The 21,326-nt window shown below is 41.5% G+C and overlaps 1 protein-coding gene across 8 annotated transcripts in view; it reads right to left on the bottom strand.

Moving 5' to 3' along the window:
* MCTP2 (multiple C2 and transmembrane domain containing 2) overlaps nt 1–21,326 on the bottom strand; it is a 113,013-nt gene that overhangs the window by 54,343 nt on the left and 37,344 nt on the right. For 5 of the 8 annotated variants that reach the window (XM_015292280.4, XM_003641820.6, XM_004943863.5 and 2 more), the window contains exons 10-15: nt 16,045–16,209; nt 14,159–14,289; nt 8,121–8,307; nt 7,111–7,204; nt 3,498–3,600; nt 1,046–1,148 (exon numbers count right to left, since the gene is read on the bottom strand). In XM_015292280.4, the coding sequence (XP_015147766.2) occupies nt 1,046–1,148; nt 3,498–3,600; nt 7,111–7,204; nt 8,121–8,307; nt 14,159–14,289; nt 16,045–16,209 (783 nt within the window). Of the gene's footprint in view, nt 1–1,045; nt 1,149–3,497; nt 3,601–7,110; nt 7,205–8,120; nt 8,308–14,158; nt 14,290–15,763; nt 16,210–21,326 lie in introns of those variants that run through there. The other 3 variants (XM_040706490.2, XM_040706491.2, XM_004943864.5) reach the window with 3 other exon arrangements.

Raw genomic sequence — 21,326 nt, 5'->3', positions numbered from 1 at the left:
GTTGTGTGACAGGTTGTAAGCATGCATGTTTGTACAGGGCACGAGGCAGAACCCACTCTTTCCAATAAGGAATGGACTGCAAAATGTGATGCTTCAAAACTCAAGGGAAACCCCATGCTTGAAGTTAAGCGTGTGCTTACACAACTGGAGAGACATGAGCATAAGAGTCCACGAGGCCGTCATCCTCAGCTACTGACTGAACAGAAGCAACAACCCAGAAAGTTATTTCCAAACTTTACTGCAAAATTTACTTCTGCGATACTGCAAACACACACATGGAGCAGTTTGCATTCTCTTGATTTGGTTTACTCTGTTATTACCAGCCTTGTTCCAAATTAAATCAGTCTTACCAAACACAAAACTGCTTTACCCCATTTCTCTATTAATGCCTTATAATGACCCTTTCATGTTTCCTTCTCTTTAGCTTGGCCTTTTTCTGGCCATTTCAGAAAAAGCTTTAACACTCCTTCATCTCCAGAGCAACTCCTTTCCCCTGAGCTTGCTTTGTTTCCAGTTTTGATTTTATACTCCCGTGGTAGCATTCACTCTTCACATATTTGTTTACAGAACAAAAGCCACCCGTCTTTAAAAGCACTGTGGAGCAGAAAACACCCCTTTTAGGTAATTTTATTCAGCTGTGCCAATAACAACAGCTATCTCTAGTCAATCCTACTGTGATGTGCAATTACTTTCTTGGAGCAAAAAAGAAGCAAGACAGAACAAAGACATGCATAAAATGTTACCTTCGGAAGATGATGTGGAAACACACAGAACAACTCAATTATGTTTTCAGACCTACATGGCATGCAGTGCTGATGAAGTACAGACACTTCTGCAATTTTCTTTCCAATCAACTAAATTTCTATTAAAATGGGCTGGCAACGCTTGTTACGCTAAAGAGGACTACAAACACTGCCAACTAAGGCACATATAGGTCATAAAAGCTGTTTGTCTCCAAATCTTTGTTGCTTTGCACTAAGAAAAGAAACGCAACTCGTTCCCAGCAAAACCACCAGTGTTTGAAAGACGTACAAAGGTAACTTACAGACAGCAAAGGGATAGCAACTTTTCCAAGAAAATCAGGGGGTTTATCTCCATCTTCATCAAACACTGTCACTTCCAGAACGTCGTGAATATCTTTAATAGGGCTGTAATGAAAAGGGCAGACACAAACAGTGATATTCCATACACATGCACGCAGTCTTCCCCACAAAGATCTGAGAATGCTGTTTTACTAATTAAGTTTGTATTACCTTGGAGTATAAAACTCGCATTTAATTAAATTCCAAAAAAAATTGAATCAAATGATGGATATTCCCCAAGCTTTCCCCTCACATTGCAGTCACATAACTAGGTGAAGTATAAACAACTACCAGACGGTGACATTTTTTGTGCATCTATGTTGACTGTAACAGTGGATTAAACTCTGCTCTCAAACAGAGAAAGCTGGTGGCCAGGAGGGGTCCAGGGCTCCAGGACACCAAGTATACGTGAAAAATCATCCAGGAAGCAAAACACCTAATTTCATTTGACTTGAGCTATTATGTTCCTTTTAAACTACTAGCAAAACCAATTGCTTAAAAAAATAATAAACCTAACAACCCTAATTAAAGGCCGAACATACAATATTTTTATTCCATTCAGTCCAAGTTTTCAACCAGTGTGGCAGCAGGCACTCAATCCTGAGTATTTTATCAAATCATTAGTAAATCAGTCTCATTTCAGAAAAGTTACATGTGCTTGCAAAACCTGGCTAACCGGAGACGATTTATGAGTTGCATTTATTATTTTCCTCTTTTCCCTCTACCACATGCTAGAATTAAAGAAAGAGGCACATGGCATAGCGCCTGCTTGTTATTTAAATCAGAGCAACTATCATCCCTAGAAGGCCGTTTCAGGGCAGTCCTGCTCATGGAACCTCTCCCTTTGACACCATGGAGTTGCTCTTTGCAGAGCAGAGTCAGGAGCTTGAAGCCACCTCCTTGTCCCTCCAGCTAGCAGCCATCGTGTGTTCTTCAATGTGACGCAGGAGCTATCTGCACTACATATGCACTGTTTACAAGACGTTGTCTTGAAAATACATCAAAAGCCCTCACTTCAGCAACCAAACTTCCACATACCTCTATAACAAGCCATTACAATTTTCCACACGTTATAGCAACCAGTGGCATGAAATATTAAGAAACCCACAGTGTGACACAGATAAGTGTGTTGCAGAAAAGCCAAGTGTGACGGGAAAGGCTCTTTGGTGGTATTGAATGCTCCATCTGAAAGGGATTCACTTTGAACAATCCACTCTGCTCTAAATCATCACCAATAGCTTTTAAGTAGTTTGATCTTGATTAAAGGGTGAAAAAAATAAAGAAAAGAAATCCAACGAGAGTTGTGAGAGCCTGAATTTGCTTCTCAGAGTGGCCATGCACCAGCAATAAGGAAGTTAGTGATAGCCTGCAGCTGACATTTCTGAGACCCCCAGGAAGTGCAGAAACAAACCTTCCTTTAAAAAAAATAATGATTTGGGATTCTTATTAAGGTTTATTTTGTTGGCTGAACATCCGAAAAGACTCATCTGTTGGCACAATCACAGAATAAACAACGAGTGGGAACTCTTGACAACACACAAAGCAAAGGAAAGGACTCCAAGAGACGTGCATTCAGCTGCATCCATGAATTAAACAGAAATCCAGCAAAGTACTTCTATCAAAGGGATATGACACTTTTTATTGTGTTCGCATCCAACTAAGTGTTCTGGAATGTTGCTTCTGCAAGAAATCTGTAATTCTCAAACTGTTCTTCCAGTGGAAAGCTGTAAATGTTACGAATACTCGACTGCCAGCCCCCACCGTTCCCTTCTTTGACACAGACTATTACAACCTTGGAGATATTTATTTTAACCAGATATTCACACAAACCTTTCAGCGTAAGATAAAAAATTTGACTGACAATAACTCAACTATCACTTTTTCTTACTCATGAATTCACCCCCGAAACACACGCTTTTCTCTTCATTAAAATCTACGCTTCTAATTTGTGTTAAGCAATCTCTGATTAGTTTAAATTCGTAAGACGTGAGCAGAAAATTAGAGCTCACGTTGTTCCTGTTGCTTACAACTTAAATGAGGTATCTGCCATGGTTCAATGAAACATTTTATTTTAAATTATGGAAAACGTAGGCGTGAGTATCTGGTCATAACTTTCCATTATATTATCTCTTGGATCCAGATACAACTCCATTATGTCCAGTCATGATTCTTCCTATAAATATCACAGTAATTCTTCTTTTAATGACTTCTATTAATAAACTTCATGCAAGAACTAGTAAAAGGCAAAAAGCTCCAATTGAGTTATATTTGATATCTCTCCAACATCCTCTTCTGACTATGAAAAAATGACATATCTTAAACTTGACCTCTGTATTTTTCCAAAGTCAATAGCTTTTATAGATACGCTGCTAACTGTTTGGTGTTTCATCATGTTTTCAAAAGCAATTCACTTACAATGTGAAAACTTTGTTCCACTCTGGATTGAGGTTCTTGTAAACGGTGTGCGTTTGAAGACTGTCATTTCCCAGCTCCAATACACAGAAAGGATCACTTTTACCTACAGAAAAAATCAGACTGGGATTAAAAACAAAGAAGAAAAGTAGACCAGTTATGGTAGTTAGCATGCACTCTTTCACTGTAGTACAGCCATAGAACTTGACTGGCCAAACATAAATCCATTAAGGTAACTGGAAGTTGCCTCCCACTCGTGGAATGACTTGTGCTGAATAAACATTATCACCAACGCATCTTCAGTTTTGAAATCAACACCACCTTAAAATCCACTCAGGTGTCTCCACTCTAATACCTGAAATCTGAGATTTACAGAGAGTAATCTCTAAATCTCTTCAGCAAGAAAAATCTGCTCAAGTTGACAACTACTCAGACGACGTAATGAAAGCAGTACTGTCAGTCTGACTCAGAAAAGCATCAGAGCTTCAGCTACAGCTCTTTCACCCTCTTCTTAGAGTGTGTGGTCTTCTCCAGTTGATTAGAGGATTAACTAGCCACACAACGAGAAGAGAAGCACGGCACTGTGTCTGTATCAGTAGCACTTCATCAGCCAACTCCACGTGAGCAAGTCCTTGAAGCTAAGGAGACCCTACACAGCGTTGCAGCTTCAGTAAAACCCAAATCAGCTAAAAGATCCAACTGCAGAATCCAGGTGTGAAGCAGGCAGAGTATTTAAATCCAAAAACCAAACAGAGTAAACAAAACAAAACCCTCTAAAAAGAAAGATGCTGGTGTGGAACACATTACAGTGCAGACGTTCGCTAACACATTAATATATTGTTTTGATAAAGCACACTGCATGAATCTGTAGCTTTCACAGCATAATGCAGCTCAGCAGTTTACATCACGAGCAGAGCTCCGTCTACCAGCGTGTCTGACTCAGTAGCTGATTTAATCTCATCGTCAGTCTTCATGCACAATGCAGCCACAGACTACGCAGCCTAACTTCTATGTGTGCAAGTAAGCATGGCAGCAATGCAGGGATTTGGGTAGCAGGCTGAAGATATTAAAGCCAAAGCTTTTTTTGTAATCTTTATTTTTGGTACTATTAATGAAGAACTCTTAAGGTTCTTACTCTGAAAATTTTATGAAATAACATTGAATCTTTTCAGTATGTAAACAGTAGGCATTGACTGGTCAATATTGGTAGAACTTAAAAACCACGTACATTGCTAGGATCTGTTTGTCTTCTTTTCTGCTTACATGCCCATTCCCTGAAAAGCAGCTCTTCAGAGAAACTGCTTGAAATGCAAACTGGTATATGCCAGAAACAATCCCACTGTATAATTTGATATTCTGAATGCTATTTTTTGGTCAGTGAGCAAACACAGCATCTGAGAAGAACTCCCATGCATACACCGAAAACATCCAATAAAGCAGAAAGTCATTTTCACGTCAACAAACTATTATCTAGGAATATTCAAGTACAGAAGGCTCAAACTGGGCTGGCTGTGCCTGAACAACTTCTACATATTCGGTACGTCTATGCGGAAACTTGCCTCAAATTTATATCAGAGTGCAGATTTTCCAAACACTGATCAAAATCAAAGCAGAAACTGTGTTGTTTCCAAGGGATAGAAGTTTGCAATTAAGATCTACAGCGTTAGCATGCATCAGCAAACAGAACTACCAATCACACCAAGTAAGGAACAAGGTATAAGGTGGCACAACACTCCTCATTTCCAGAAGTATGCATACCTGAGACTTGTTACTGCCATGGGATGGCACAAGGAGGGAATGCCACCTGCCCAGATAATTCCTTTACTAAGCCCTTGGAAATCTGCATGCTTCTTATTGTCTCCACAATTATTCCTTTATCAGACTTTTAGCCAGACTTGGAATTTACTTTTATCAATAACAATAAATCTGAGCAGTCTCCCCGGTAATGCAGGAAATATGGCACTGCTCTAGGAGGGCTCTATTATGGAAGCCCATAATTGCTGCACTAATCATTTATGAATGGCTCAGAACAGATAATTAATCTTTATGTCTCTCATTACATGATCAGAAATTATGCTATTTTTACCTAAAATGGCTGCATCCTTTTGCAATTTGGTGGGCCTATTACAGCATAATACTAGGATATTTTCAGCACTGCCATTGAAAAACAATTTGTCATTTGCTTCATGAATCAGGCTCAAAGCCTGGGTTATTTTGAATATAATGACAGACTGAGTAACCTTTTACTTAAGCAGAATTTCATTCTCCGCTATGCACAAGGAATGTGTGTCATAAACCCTGTACGAAAAGTCTTTGAATTGCAGAATCAAGAACCTGTGTGTCTCTTCCAATGTTCATTATCCACCCACACGCTCCTGGTTAAGAACTGAGGGAAAGGGGGGCCAAATCCATCACCGATGCAACTCCATTAGCATTGGTGAAGTTTTCCAAAGAGCCCATAACCTCCTAAGCTCAGTTCTTTGCCTCAACACTGCATACGAATTTTGATGTAGCCCTAGCGTTGTCATTTGACAAAGGTCCTGCTTTGCCATTGCAAAGTTACTGCACAAGCTACCTTTCCTTATTGGAAGGCTTTTTTCCTTTGCTTTCAAATTAAATTATTCAGTTCTTTGAAGCACCAGTATCTGCAGAAATCTTCCCTCCCAATGTAGGGAATTGAAACTGAAATAGTACCATGATTAATGCTGGGTTTTATCCTTTGGTCCTTATTTTAGGAGCAGCGTTCTCTTATGTTACACTGTCTGCATGAATTCCAGAGAAGGGGGCAAGAGTGTTTTCTCTCTAGCATCTTTCTTGCCTTTATCAACAAGTTATCTTTAACAAAAAAAAAAGCAGACTGTCAGCAAATATACGGCACACAATGCTGTGACTGTGAATTACGAGATGCTGCAAGATACAAAGGGGAATTAAAAGGTCTCCGGAATCGTGGAGAAGATGATAATAAAAATAATAATATCCTGGCAGTCACTACAGAGAAATATCAATTCTCCAGCCCTTCCCTGGAGAAACAATATGAAGTTGTATTTTTAAAAAGTGTTAGTGTCCATTGCTGCCAGGACCAGGAACCATTTGAGGTAAAGCTCAGTGGAATATCTGTCCTCTCCTTGAAGTAACAGCCATGAAGATCATTACAATTGAAGCCCCAATTCCCTATCACCAGTGAGCTTTCTTTTTTGGGTCAGAGCCCCCAGTACCACCTAAACCCACACACTCAGCGCTGTGTCAGATGCCCCAAAATCCCTCCTCTTGTGCACAAATACGCAAGGTATCCAACAAAATTTGGAGGGACATATTTCAGAAGGCAGGCATACAGATAGGCCACTTTTTAATACCAATTCAATTAGGACATCCTATATTACTGGCTACCTAGCGTAAATCCAAAGGGGAATCTGATCTCCAACCGGGAGGCCCCTCCCACATATTTTGGGAGTGCAATTCAAAGATATTTTGCATCTCAGTTTCTTGGGGCAGGCTTCACACTGCAAAGAAGCAATGAGATTTGCTTTCCCTTGTTCAACAGACAGTACTGCATAAAGTGTAAATAACACTCAGAATATACTATTGCATCAAATGCTGGAGAACAGAAATGGAATACCTGCAAAATCTGCTGCCAGGAGGTCAACTGCCTTTAAAACTTTGACCTGTAAGAAACCAACGTCCTTCATGTCTCTAAAGGAATTCTTTATGCTCTGCAAAGAGAAAACCATTTGGTTTAGGATACATTAAGTTGTAATTCGGTAAGAAACAAATTGATGAACTACTAAATGGCTTTAGTAATATTCATTGACTGTTTCTACAGCATTTCAGTTTAGCAGCCAATATCCATGCACATCCTTCCACTATCCCCTTCTCAATGCACAGCAACCCTACATTTCACGACATCTCAAACTAGCAGCTCTTAAGAGGATTCTCACTTTACTTAAGTTACACATCAATTTCATGATGGAGACTGGATGGATCTCTGCTTGCTTATGGAAATCTCATCTGCCCATCTAAATAAAGTATGGGACAGAGGTAGATCTGGAGAAGCAGCATGGGTTTAGGAAGATAGCACACTCAATCAGCTGACCTTCAAAGTGTTACCAAATTATTTGAATTCATTGTGCTTCAGAATCACACCCCATTTTACAGAGAGACAGACTTATTCCTTCACACTCAGCTTTAAAGGACTGAAGCATGGAAGCCATCAAACGACTTAGTCCTCCCAAACTTGACAATTCAAAACATACCGTTCCAAAGGACAAAAAAAAACTAAGTACTATTTTCTCTCTCCATGATATTCAGAGTCTCTCATTCCTCACAATAAGGTCTTAACATAATTCACGTTTTCAAAGGAAAGCATTAGCTTAAAACTCAACAAATAGAAGCATCCAAATTGCTCGAGTCTATCCGCCCTGCCAATCTACTTGTCATTCTAAAGACAATAACTATTTCAAGTACTAGTTTTCTGTGGTAAGAGACATGTTATTACGACTGGACAAATCTTATTTCTTTTTTCCCTTCTCTTTTTGTCTTTGTTTTGGTCGCAGTTTTGGCTAGTTTGAAAACTGAAGTAGAAAAGGGGTTAAAAAGAAAAAAGAAAAGAAAAAAGAAATGCAAACTCACATAGCGCTGTGCAATCTGTTTTCTTTCACTGGGGTCTCCCAGAGGGCAGACACACAGATCAGAGATGGACACTCCAGTACATGGGGTGACAGCAATCAGCATTATCAGGGACCCCGGATGTTTTTCCAGAGGCAGCTCTAAGCAATTTGTCTGTTTCATTGACAGGGCAGAAATGTCAACTTTACATCTAGAACAACAATGCCAAGGGTTAATGAATAAGAGGAAGTAAACAAAACAAAACAATATTTAATACTGATTCCAGTAGCAAGCAGGCAACAAAAGCTTTGTGGAGGTATGCACGTGTGTGTGCACATATGGAACTAAACATGGAAAACAAAGCAGCCAGTTTCCATTGTACTTAGCGTTGGTTTTACTTTCTGGTTCACCTAGTGGTAAAGCAAAGCTAAAAGGTTTGGGTTGTACAGTAGAAAACTTAACTCCAGCCTGCCTCACTTCCTCTCCCAAATCCCCCGGTGCTTTGCGATGGATTTGAAAGAATTTTACTTCACCTGGGGGAAAAGGAAAGGGGCAAACACAAAATTTAAAACATTAGCCTAAAATAGATTCGTTTCTTTAAAGCCACATACTCGATTTTATGCTACATTATACTGTATGCCCCAATCTCTTTTACTAGCCTTACTAGAGCTACGTTTTCGGTGTACCGTTATATTTCCCAGGGGGGAGGGCTGTCTTGAAAGCTCCCCCCACCCTCAGTGCATTGTATGCATCATTAATCTGATTTAAAATAATAAAATTAAAAAGAGAAACATTTATGAGGAGACAATAATAAAAGGTAAGGATGAGCTAAAGGGGAGATCACTAGACACCCAGTTACATGTGAAGGGAGCAGCTCAGTACAACTAAAAGTCTAATCACCTTGCTCGGCTAAATGCCTTCTATTTAGAAGTCCAGTAAATGGAGTGGAACTTTTCTGAACCTCTGTGGGTTTTGGCTTTCAAGAACGAGCTAAACAAAAGTTGCAGATGATGGAAGAAAAGAAAAGAAAAAAAAAGCAGGAAGGAGAGGCTTTGTTGCCACAGTGCAAGGGGAGTCGCATTCCTCCAAGGGACGGCGAGCGGATGATGGAGGGAGAGAGATTTCGCTCCGCTTAATGCCTGCCGACAAGTTTTTATTTAAACTAAACTTGTTAAGGTGTTGTCTTAATAGGCTAAAATTCCACAGGGTTCCCCCAGGTGGGTTTCTTCTGGGTAAATGGTGCATGTAGTGTTCCTGATTGATCCCATTCCAGTAGTAGAGCTGGAGCAGTTTATACCCATCTGCTATAAATTGCATGCTTTCCGCTTCTTAACAGCCTATTTTCTGTGAATGCTAAGGGAGGTGGAAAAAAAAAAAAACCCAAAACATTTCAGCCTGAAAACCCAACAAGCTATGTTATGAAGTGAAACTCATTGCTCTGATGAGCTTGTAAGTCATCCAGTAGCTCTGTGTATTGAAACGTGGCTCTGCATGTAAGCTTCTGACCAGAGTCAATGGGGATGGCTTTGCTCTGAGCGTGCTCTTTGCTATTCACCACGCTGAGCACACAACAGGTTGCAAGTTTACTCTTATTAACTGCTTTCAAGTGCTTTGAAAGAGAAGGAAAATAAGCCAGGAAGAGTTCCAACACAGTTCGGCAAGTAGGCTGTGTCTCAACAATTTCCAAGCGTGAGAGGTCACACTTCAAGCTCATTGCTGTACCTGGACTCTTCTCAAAGACACGACAAGAGAAGATGCACAAGAAAGGAAAACAAACCAAAAATAAAACAAAAAAGGCAAGCGTTTCAGAAAGACCTCATCACTTTCACCCCTCAGTTCAACATCACCTTGGCTGCACTAACAGCAGTGCTACTGATAACATACGTATTCAGTGTAAAGGGGGAATGCACAATTATCTTGTTGGTTTTTTTTTTTTATTATTATTATTATTACTACAGATGAAGGGATTGAATCAAGGAGAGAAGAAAAACTCAAGGTCACCCAGCTGGCCCGTGGTCCAGCTGGCCTCAGAGGCCACATCTCCCACATCAGCCATTCATACACCCACTCAAACACAATGCAGAAATGGGAAAAGCTGCATTTGCTTTTTAGGTTAAGAACTTTTCATGTGAAAGAGAGAGAGAAGAGACAAAACTTTCAGACAACGGTGCAGCTCCCACCAGAAGATAACCTTAGAAATGTCTCGTATCTCAAAGGCAAAGTTAAATATGATTCTAGTTTGTTTTGGCAAATTGGAATTGTTTCACTTATTTAAAGAATTTCATTAGCCAAAGGTCAAAGAAAAGATTGAGTTTAAGGGTGTGGGGGTAGCAGGGATGCACATGTGGAGGGGAAAGCAGCAGGAGGTGGAGTATAAGCATTTCTTCCTCAAATCATGTCTGATTTCCGTGCAAGCTAACTTCCTCAAGACATCTGTGTTCACTCAAGGTGATGGCATGCTGCTGCAGTTTCTTTTGAGGAACTGAAAAGAAAATCCACATTTGCACTTGGCAAGTGGCAAAAGGCTTAAGAAAAAAGAACGTTTCATTTGGGTTATATGAGGCAACTGATCAGACTATAACGAATGCATCTCAGTGAAGCAATTAGACGTTCAACTTACTATATATACACTCACACACTTTCACACAAGCACTTCTACACTTCTAAACTGAGTCGAACTATATCTCTCGTCCTCCTGAAAGAGAAATCCTCCATTTTCCATCTCTCAGCTTCATATCTGAACGACCTTATGTAGATGATTATTTCACAGGAAAGCAATAAGAGACTATGGGGATGACCACAGCATAAAACTAATGGAGGCATTTCACGCGCTTTGCTGAAAATTAGCCAGATTTAAATGCAAAGAGCAAAACCCACAGATTATTTGCACCTGAGGCAATGCAAACGATCTCCTGAGTTAAATTCACAACATAGTAACCTTATTTCGGAATAGAATGGCTCTGTTTGTTGTCATCCTTCCGTAAATCAAGGAAAGAAATTCAGGCACAATATTTCACACATGGCCATATGCATGATCTATAGAGGATAGAGGTCTGTTACCTCAATTAAACGCTTTTCTTCCTTCTCTTGATCAATATAGAAGCCTAAGCCTCTATACCGACCTCTAGTTCTGTGGAGAAATATGCCATAGCTTTAGTTTTCGTTTAAGATTGCTCTTTTGTCGTTATGACTTACAGCCCTTACATTTATCTGCCATATCTTTTTTTCACCCTTTTCCAATTAATTTTGCAGAGAAACTTTACTTGAGAACAGTATATAGTAAATTTGGGACAATTGGTTTTAATTTATCAAGGAATAAAATGTTAAGATTTCACTAGGAGGAGCTGGGCTTAGACACTTCCCAGCAGTCCGTCAAATAACGATAAGTATCCTTACATACACATAAGTATATATGATAATGCCAAGACAAATGATTGCCTTTTTTCCTCCAGAACCCTTGGAAGCCCTTCACAAAAGAGGTCAGAATCATCATCAGTATACAGTAAGATGCGCCTAAGGTTAATAGTTGGAAAGAGATTCCAAATGCCACAGGTGCCAGAGAGATGGCTGACGTGGTCCTATTCTGACTTACACTAGACATAAATTCAGTGAAATTTAATTGCAAGGTTTGGTCCCAGTCATCATAGATTTTAGCACTAAATCCCAACTGTATGGCCTTTAGAACAAGTTGTTCCTGCCTGCAAAGGCACCGTTTCCCTGAGGCATTCCTCAAAGATATTGGATGCTTTCCCATCACAGTGTTCGTGGCCTTAAGTCTTATGATTTTTGTAAATCCTTTCTCTTGATGCAGATTTGTGGTGAAAAGAACCAATTTTCTGCAATATCACTTTTTCAAAACGTACTTCTTAGCGCAGAAACGCTCACTACCAACTTGGCATAAACAATTTAACACAGCCTGGACAAATTCTGCACATGTTAACACCTTTGTTTATTAATATACATTAACATCATCTCCTGTTTATAGCATGCCTCTTATCCCAAAGGACACAAAAAGCACTCCGTAAATGTTAGCAGCAGCTCCGTGCAGACTAAATAGAGGGATTATTTCGTCCAGCACCAAAGAACAGCCACCCCCCAGCGTCAGATCCTGGCAGCTGAACCCCTCAGTGCTGCAGTATATTATGTGAGAAATTGGATCCCAATGGAAATATAAGGACAACGTAGGTAGGCTGAAAGTAATAATTTAGGTTGCAGCGCACGCTGACAATGAGGGTTCATTGCACAATAGGAGAAGGGTGACATGAAATCACAACTTCGCTAATTCAGAAGCAGATAAATGCCCCAGGTGTTAGAGCTTAGTACTGAAGGTCCAATGCATTTCTTATTCTATACATTCCATAAGCTTCACGGACACTTCAGGCTCTATTTCAAGAATATTTTACCTTAAAACCAAATTATGCCTGGGAGAGATGTTTCAGGGGCTTAAAGCATTCATACTACATGAAATTGTGGGCCTAATGGAATGAACAGAAGTCTTTATTCCACAGAAGTTCAGCAATGTGTGACAACTCATTATTTTAACATCTAACCAACACAGTCCAACCTACACAGCCCGGAGAGAACATAATGAATTCTACTCTATCCACAAGTTAACCACAGAATTATTAAGATCCAGCAGATTTTGCTTTTTCCTTAAAATCAAGAGAAAATGCGAAGGCAGTTGGGATGTAACGCTGTAGGTAATGACTGAGTACAACCCGCAGGTGTTTCACCCAAGAATCTTTCTTATAGCACAGCTGGGAAGCCCAGAGATCTCAAAACTCAACTTGGAAGTCACGGTGACAATAAACATGGCACCTCATAATGCTTTTTACCCTACAAAAACCTTTCCCAGATTAGACTGCACTTGAACCAAACATTAAAAAAAAACATTTATTGGGTTTCAAAAGTTTCTATACTGTGCAAACAAGGCTGGTCATTACGCATTGGTATTCACCTACACATGCAATTGCCAAATCTAGCATTTTTTTTTCCTGTTTTGATGCTGCAGTGAAATCACTGCGCTTAAGGCAACAGCAGTATTTTCTTTCCACTGAAAGCAAAAATATCTTTCAGGTAAACCTGACAGACACAAACTTTCCCATTGCTGAAATATTTAATAACGTCACTTCTTATAAAATAAGCCGATCGCTTTTTGCCACACTGAACACCTGCCTGAAACAAGGAGGAAAAAAGGAAGGGGAAAAATGTAAGGAGGAATTCCTCCAGTGCCAAGGAGACTGAACACAGGCAGGCCACAAATACTGCTACATTTCTTAACTCTAAACAGAAAATATCGGAAGTAATAAAAGTAACTGTAAGAACTGAAAGAACAAATTCATCTCCAGCCACTTCTCCATGTGATGAACAACAGCATTCAGCCAGAAAACATTTCCTGCTCTGCAAAACCACAAACATTTGTAAAGCCAAAGGGGATTGTTCTTTTCAGTGAATAGTTTCAAACTATTTTAATACTCAAAGCAAGAGGACGTTCTTATTAGTTACTGCTATTTAGTCAGCAAGTTGTGAGATACTCGCCAGGTAAGAATGCAAAACAACTGCAGATGGCATCCCTGCCCCCAAGAGTTTAGAGGCTGGAGCACTGATCCAGCTGCACAGATGCAGTTTGGGCAGACAAAAGAAGAGATGAGGGCAATAGGAAGAAAGTTACAGTTATCTCTAGGAAAGAAAGAGACTGTGCTAGTACTGTACAGAAACGGATGGAGTTAGATGGACAAAAAAAGATCAGGACTTAACAGTAGGAACCATATTCCATTTCCACTAAGAAATTAAAATGAAAGGTTCAGCTAACTAGCCCACAAAATGCCTGCTGCTAACGTGGCATGAGATTGAGGATTTGAAGTTATAAACGTAATACTGCAGCAAGACAAAATCTGGTATCAGTCAGGAGAGAGACGTTACCTGAGAGGTCACCCCTGCAAGCGACGCTCTAAATAGCAAGAGATTGTGCAATAAGTTGGGGCACCAATCTAAACATAAATGAATGTAGTATAAATTACATTAGCTTTTGCATTTAACCCCCCTCCAAAAAAAGAACTTACGTTCCCAAAAGCTCCTCGTGCTTTTTGTTATCCTTTCTCCAGACCTCAATGTCCAACATATCCTTCCTGTCAGAGAAGTAGTGAAAATCAAACTGTTCCCTCCACTGAGGATTTGCACTCTTACACAGTGTCTAGAAAACATGCAGTTATAGTATTTACTTTTCTTAAATGGCACGTATTTCCACAGTAAAGCACATATCATTTCTTCTAAAACAAAGCCAGACGTTAGGGCACCAAATGCTAAGGTCGTTCAAACTAAAGCTCCACAGTCCATCAAACAGAGCCTCAATGCTAGCTATTCAAATGCAATATCTATGAATGGCTGGAGAAACTCAAGGTGGATCCTCCAGTTCCACTCTCACCGAACCACAGTCATCGTTCAACATCGCTCATGCCAGAAGAAATCAGGAATTCGCCTTACGAAGACGATCACCTTAAAGCAGGTTTGAATTAATTCAGAAATTCAAGCCAGTATTTTTCACTCTTTAACATTAAGATATAAGCAGTGAAGGAGAAGCTCTGGTAATATTAACATGTCGCTCATTTGATATCTGTAAATTGTCCTGAGTTCAGTGCAATCTTTCTCACTTTCAGGTTACTCTGAGAACTCAAGTATTCACCGGATTGGGACTTAAATCACTTGCAATTCATATCACACTACACTAACCACCATCAGCATCAGCATGGCCACTGAGAGAACAGGAGATAGGATTAGCTGGACCATGACTGAGATTTCCTCCACCCTGGCTGCTTTTCTGGACCATGAGATTGTACTTCATAAGTTAAATAAACTCCAGGAAAGAACATGAAGTACAGACAATTTGAATTCCTACTGCAGTGTAAAAGCTGCGGTCCCCAACTCTTGCTGGACTCCAGACAGAAGTACTAAGCAATTAATTCAGTGCAGGCAACATTGGCCTGAACTCCCTCTTTTAAACTTTTCAATTTTCTGTGACTGCAAACAATGGCGAGTCGTTCAGATTCATAACACAAGCTATGGACCATAAAGAGAAACATAAAAAGGGATCTCAACTCGAATACTGTGTATTTATTCTAAAATAACTAAACCATTTGTTACTTTTCAAAGCTGCTTTTCAAAATAAAAACATCATATCGTGACCTTGGATGAGGTCTTTTGCAGGGGACAGAGTGCAGGTTTCAGTCTACATCTGAACGCTGTGTTCTGCCATCTTCCACTGCACATTTTGTACAGGAGGGATTTTGTTTGTTTCCTCCTCCTCTCTCCACATTTCCAGTTTATGACATACGGAGCTTTTGCTTTCTCAACAGAATAGTATTTTAATTACTGTTTATTTCCTTATTAGACCTTGGAGATGAAACGTGTATCTTTGGGAACCCTACTCATCTCTTAGTTTGAAATGGTACTGTATACAGCTAAATACAGCCTAAAAGAACAAAACTGTAAAGCAGAACTCTGGAATATTCCAGGTGTTTCATGGTTGGGTGGTGGGCTTTTTCCTTTCTTTCTTTTCCCCCTTTCTGTTAAAGGTAACATTTCATAAGAAAAGAGCTCCAAGAAAACACATTCCCCTTCACCAGGAACCATTTCAGGTCTGCTTTCCCAGCATACCTAACATCACAAACCTGACTTCTGTGTTGGCAGAGAAGAAAGAACATGTGTGATGCGTGTAGCTTTGTTTCATTTCACATTAACGCTGAGCATGCATCAACATGATGAGCATGTTAAATGCACAAAAACAGATACACTGCTCCCAGCTTCCTTATTTCTGTATTGCTGTATATAACGTATTAGTAAAACATCAGCATCCTTGATCTGGTCTCCTGCTTTTGATCTCACTTCTATAAAAAAAAAAACAACAAGATTCAAGAATAGTTCCAAACTGGAGGAAATTCTGAGTACTTACCTTACTCTTGTATCTTTGATCTCCCAGTTTCAGGAGAATAAAAACCTCTGCCAAGCCCCCGAAGGGGATGTTCCTCCCTTCCAGGAGCGTGATGGTGACCTGCCCATTCCACAGCTGGTTCTTGCGCAGAGAGTCGGAGAGCCGCATGCTCCGCATGAAACTCGCCTGAAAAGCAAGTTGGAGACACAAAACAGTTATACACTCTAATCCATGTTTTTAATGCACACGTTGACAGTGATATGAAATGATCACAAGTGAGAGAAGTATCAGCAGTTCCTCACAGCAAGCAAGGAACTGGAAGCACGAAAAAGCTAAGGGTTTTCTGCCTATTCCATGCTACAGCTGGCCCTGTGAAGGGATCACACTCAGCATCAGAACAGCATCAGCACACGTAGTTGAAGTACCAGAGAAGTCAACACCAGCTAACCTGACTGAGCTTCAAAAGCAGCAGAGCTTGAGCGCGTAGAGCAAACCATCACCTCGTCTCAGGGAAAGACGCAAGAGAGTGGTGTGGAGAAGGGACAGAAAAGGGGAGAAACAAAAGCAAACTTAAACGTCTCCAGCTACACCCATAAAAACGGGATCTGTCCTTTCCTGTGAGGCAGCCCACAGTCATACACAGCCCATGGCCAGGTGAAGGACCAAAGCCACATCTTCCACCACTCACTGTCTGCCCTCCGCATTAGCTCTTTGCCTGCAGACCTTGGGAGCAGCAGCCTCCAGAAACCCAGCTCAGGAACCAAAAACACCAATGCCTGCTGTAAAGCACTGACACGACTGGGCTCTTTATCAGGAGTTACGGTTACCTAGTAGGCACATTTGTTACCTTCACTATTTCCTCCTACATAGCACGGCTGCACTAACAGTTTGCTAACTGGCAGTATTTTATTGGACAGAGGATGATTAAATAGGCCTTTATTTGGAGGGAGTAAGAGTGAGAGCTGGAAGCATTAAAACTCAAGGCTATCCCCTTCTTCTCGCAGTAAAAGCCCTGCCATATTTTATTCTTGGGAAGCAACTTTTAACTCGCCACGCTTTGGAGCTTCAATCATACCGCATACAGGTGGGAGCAAGACAGAGATTTCACAAGTCACTTTAAAGCAGGACACATTGGCTTTAAAAGCAAGTAGGAAATGTTGTTGCTAAATAAAATGATTGAAAAAGCACCTGATGTCAGAAGATGCCTTTTTATGGATCAGTGACCCAGCTACAAAATTCTTAAATCACAGGTCTTTAGTTTAGAATACCCTACTCTTTGGATCCCACAAGCATATTCATATACTTCTCTTTAAACACCGTTTGGCTTTCCCGGCACACTGGAGAAAAATTCCTACCTTTAAAAAGAAAAATGAGATTTTGATTCATAAATCCAGCTGCAATCTAATTTTTTTTTCCTTTTTTTTTCCCTCTTTCTTTTTTTTTTTTTAAAGTTTGTCTTTGAGGCCAAAAAACTAAAGCATGACTGTTCCCATGGACATACTTCAAAGACCCGGCAGATATATTCCTCCCTAAACACTGCAACTATTTCAAAATCCTTTTTATAAAAAGGGGAGTAATGTCCACAAGGGATCAAAGGGCATTCTGCAGTCTGGCAATCGCTTTAGAAAAATGGCAGTGCTTCCATGAAATATGCCCTAAAATAATTTTGCAGCTTGGTATGTCCTAATTTCAAATTGGATGTTTATCTTGGAAAAGCTTCTATCTAACTTGTCCATAAAACAGCTCCACTTAGCTCTATGAGCCCTGTGAAAATGGAATCCAAAGTTGGCTATTAAAGGGGCCTGGAGATTGCTTCCATATGGCGTAACAGCATGGGAGTGGAGGGCTAAGGCCTACAGCAGGCGCTGCTTGGCTTGAGCTCCCGATCTATCCATGGACACTCGTTGCATTACACCATAACATCTGGATTATTGCTTGTAATGTCCCTGGGAAATATCCACTTCCCATCAAAGCCTTTATCTATCTCAGCTGTACTTTGAACATTCTAGTATTTAACATAGTCATGTTTGATGTGATGTACTTGCTGCTCGTGGACCAAGGATTTTCCCTCCCCCCCCCCCCCCCCCCCCCCCCCCCCCCCCCCCCCCCCTTCCTCGGAGGAGGAAGAGGTATTTGATGTTAGTTCACAAAAAAACAAAACAGACGAAGTTTATAATTCACATTACAATTTCTTTCAAAAACAAAGCGTCCCGTTCTCTTCAAAGCTTCCAGGCCAAACACGGAAAGAGTTGTTATCACTCAGTTTGCAAATCAAATTTGGATGCTTTTCATTTTTATTTTTTTTTTTTTACTCAGTCTGGTATTTTAGGGAGTCACTCAGTGCTTGGGGGGGTCCTCCTACCCAAATACGGTCTGAAATATAACCCCGCCTTCTGAGCCACTAACTTGATAGTTCAAAGGAGAGCTGGGAGGTACTCAAATCATTCCCAGGAAACATCAGCACCTGCAGCTCAGTATTATCAGAGCACTCTGCAACGCTTCAACTCTGACCTCCCAAAATAGCTGACCCTGAGCAAACAGCCTTGCACGGCCCTACTGTATGGCTGGGCAGCTGCAAAGCACTCCGTGCTGGGGTGCTGAGTTCAGCTCAGGAGTGGAGTATATTGGCCACAAGTTGTGCAAACAGGACCTAACTATCTTCTGGACAAGATCAAACATCGCTTTAAAGCGCCACACTGTTAGAGGAACCAAAACGTTTTCAGCTGGTTCAGGGTATTGTGCTTACCTGTACCATCTCAGCAACGTTGTCTGCTTCCACAGTACAGCAATTCTGTCCCTGTAATCCTCCCTCTCAACAGAGCAGCATGAAGTCCCAGGAAGGCTGATTCCCTCAGGCCCCAGTCACATCAGCAATGCTTTGGCTTTCCTGCCCTTGACCAGGTCATGAGTGCTCAGCAGGTCTGAGACATCTCCCGTGCCTCATATCTTCTATGTGAGCTGAACTGTGCTTTCTCTGCCGCCCCCTCCTCAGTGTTCCCACATAGTTGGCCAGCTGTTCCTCTGACCACCCTGATCTGATCAAAATCCTGGCCCAACAGGCAACGCCTCAGTCTCTGGAAGGAAGCATGTTCAGGGAAAGCCAAATGTGGTACACCCAAGGACCCGAACCATCAATGAGTCAACTTCAATGTTGCCTGGGGAAGGCTGCACTACAGAAAATGCCTCCCAGGTGAAAAGAAATCCATACTGTATTATTTATTTCAGCAGTCCCAGCTCCTCTCTGACACCCCATGTATACTTATTTCAAACAGATTTACACAGACTTAATTGATTAAACTTCACAGCCTCACTACAAGTTTGCAAAACTATTACAGGGCAGAGCACAGAGAACTGCAGTCATTAGTCTGCATTAGTCCACCGAAGTCAGTGGCAAAACAAGCACTACAAAAACCCACTTTCCATTCCCCCGACCATCACTACACTAATCTGCCTTCACACCAGGAAAATCAAAGCCCCTGTATGCCACCCAGCAAAGGTGGCTTGCTCAGTGGTAATTAGAAAACATTTTTAGCTATTCAGCTCTTTCCTTCCCTGCCTCCCAAGCTGCAGACAGCTCTGTGCGTGGGTGCTCCAGCTCCTCCTGTCTCTGAACCCTGCCCTTTCCAGCTGTGCTCCCCAACCACATGCCAGGCTTCAGGCCTCTCTTGCTGCATTCTCCTCCAAACGCTGCAGTCAGCCAGCTCACACTCTGGCTACATCCCAAACCGAAATCAAGGTGCTTTGCCGAGGTACAGAAAAGTTGGCTGCAGCTAGGATTTGACTAGAGGGCTGGAAATTAGGAAACACATGCTTTATGATGGCAGTTGGCAGGTGTCCCGAGCACAAGACATTGGACAAGTTCACTTATCCCCCTCCACCCCCAATCCAGCATCCATCATTCTGAAATTAAGCTTCTGGCCCTGAGATCAGAATTTGAAGGGTCGCCTCAAGAGCTCTGACTTCATCTGAGCTCTCCATGCATTGAAAGATATCCATACATGCATCTCACATGGGTGTTGGCCTGCAAATAACCAGCAATACCACAAAAGTCATCCTTATGAGCAGCTCAATGCTGTAAAAATGGGTAAGAAGTGAAACAAAACCTTTCCCACACAAGCAAAACGAGCACAAGAACATCCAAGAAAGCTGTAGTGTAAAAACAAACCCACCCAAAAACATGCAGAGGATTTAAAGCCTAAGCACTCATGTTTATTGCAGATTTAGGGACTGCAAAACATCAGGTAAGCAGTAATATTCTATGAAGCTTTGTCATGGAGCAGGACCCTGTCACATAAAGAACAGAGAGGGCTCTTTTCCATACACTTAGAAAGGACATCTTCCTGGAAAAGAGCACATCTCTGAACAGGAAGAACCATCAGTGCTGACAGTACCACCTCCAAAATTTAGTTGCTAGTTTCAAAAATGAGTAGAGAAGCATCTCGCACCAACTTTCAGTTTTTTGCTACTTTCTAGTCTTGGTCTCAAGAAGAAAGCTGGATGAGAACAAGCAGGTGAGCCACGCTGCATTCACGGAGGCTAACACTGGAGATGAGTGAGAGTGAGCTTTCGAGGGGAAAGAAAGGACCCATTGACCCACAGCTTCACAAAACCCTTTAGGAGCTTGAGTCTCCTTGTGAACACCACTGGATATAATGTCCCTCCGTAGGCACCCAGTGAATCCCCTCTGGTGCATCGGGAGCGCTTTCAAATCTGTCTCTTTTCCTGACATGCCCCAAGTTCAAACTTGTTTTTGAAGCAATAAAGAGATGCAGAAAAATTGTACATTTAAGTGACACAGCGAGGTGGCCAAGTGTGAAGTGAGCCCATCTCTCACATCTTTCATTTAAAAGGATGAGACAGGACAACAGAAAGCCTGCTGCAATCCCCGTGAAGAGGTCAACGCAGAAACTGGGCCACATAATTTGCCATTTGAGAAAACAACAACACGCAAATAGAAGGCTCTTTGGACCTCTCCTCATTAGGCAGGGAAACCATTTTGCAGAGGCAGCCTCCCCCTGGGATAGAGGAGAGGGCAGCGAGAAAGGCAAGTGAAGCGACACGAGATTGCCGCCACGATGCGTGACCCCGTGGCAGCCGAGTCCCCCGCGCTCCGCAGAACGCTCCGAGCACGCCGCTGCCCACGGGGTATTGTGGGAGGAAGGCAAATAGAATGAGGCAGGCCAAAATGAAACCTAACAGCCCACGCAGAAAAAGCAGAGCGAGGGATTTTCCCCTGCCACGAGATGCTGAGGAGAGCTTGGGTCCGGTCAGCCTTTCAACCAATTTATTCAATCAGCTTCGGC

Source organism: Gallus gallus, chromosome 10 (genome assembly GCF_016699485.2).
Source record: "Gallus gallus isolate bGalGal1 chromosome 10, bGalGal1.mat.broiler.GRCg7b, whole genome shotgun sequence".
In the NCBI taxonomy this organism is placed as follows: domain Eukaryota; kingdom Metazoa; phylum Chordata; class Aves; order Galliformes; family Phasianidae; genus Gallus; species Gallus gallus.
This window is presented reverse-complemented; position numbering and strand designations above follow the sequence as displayed.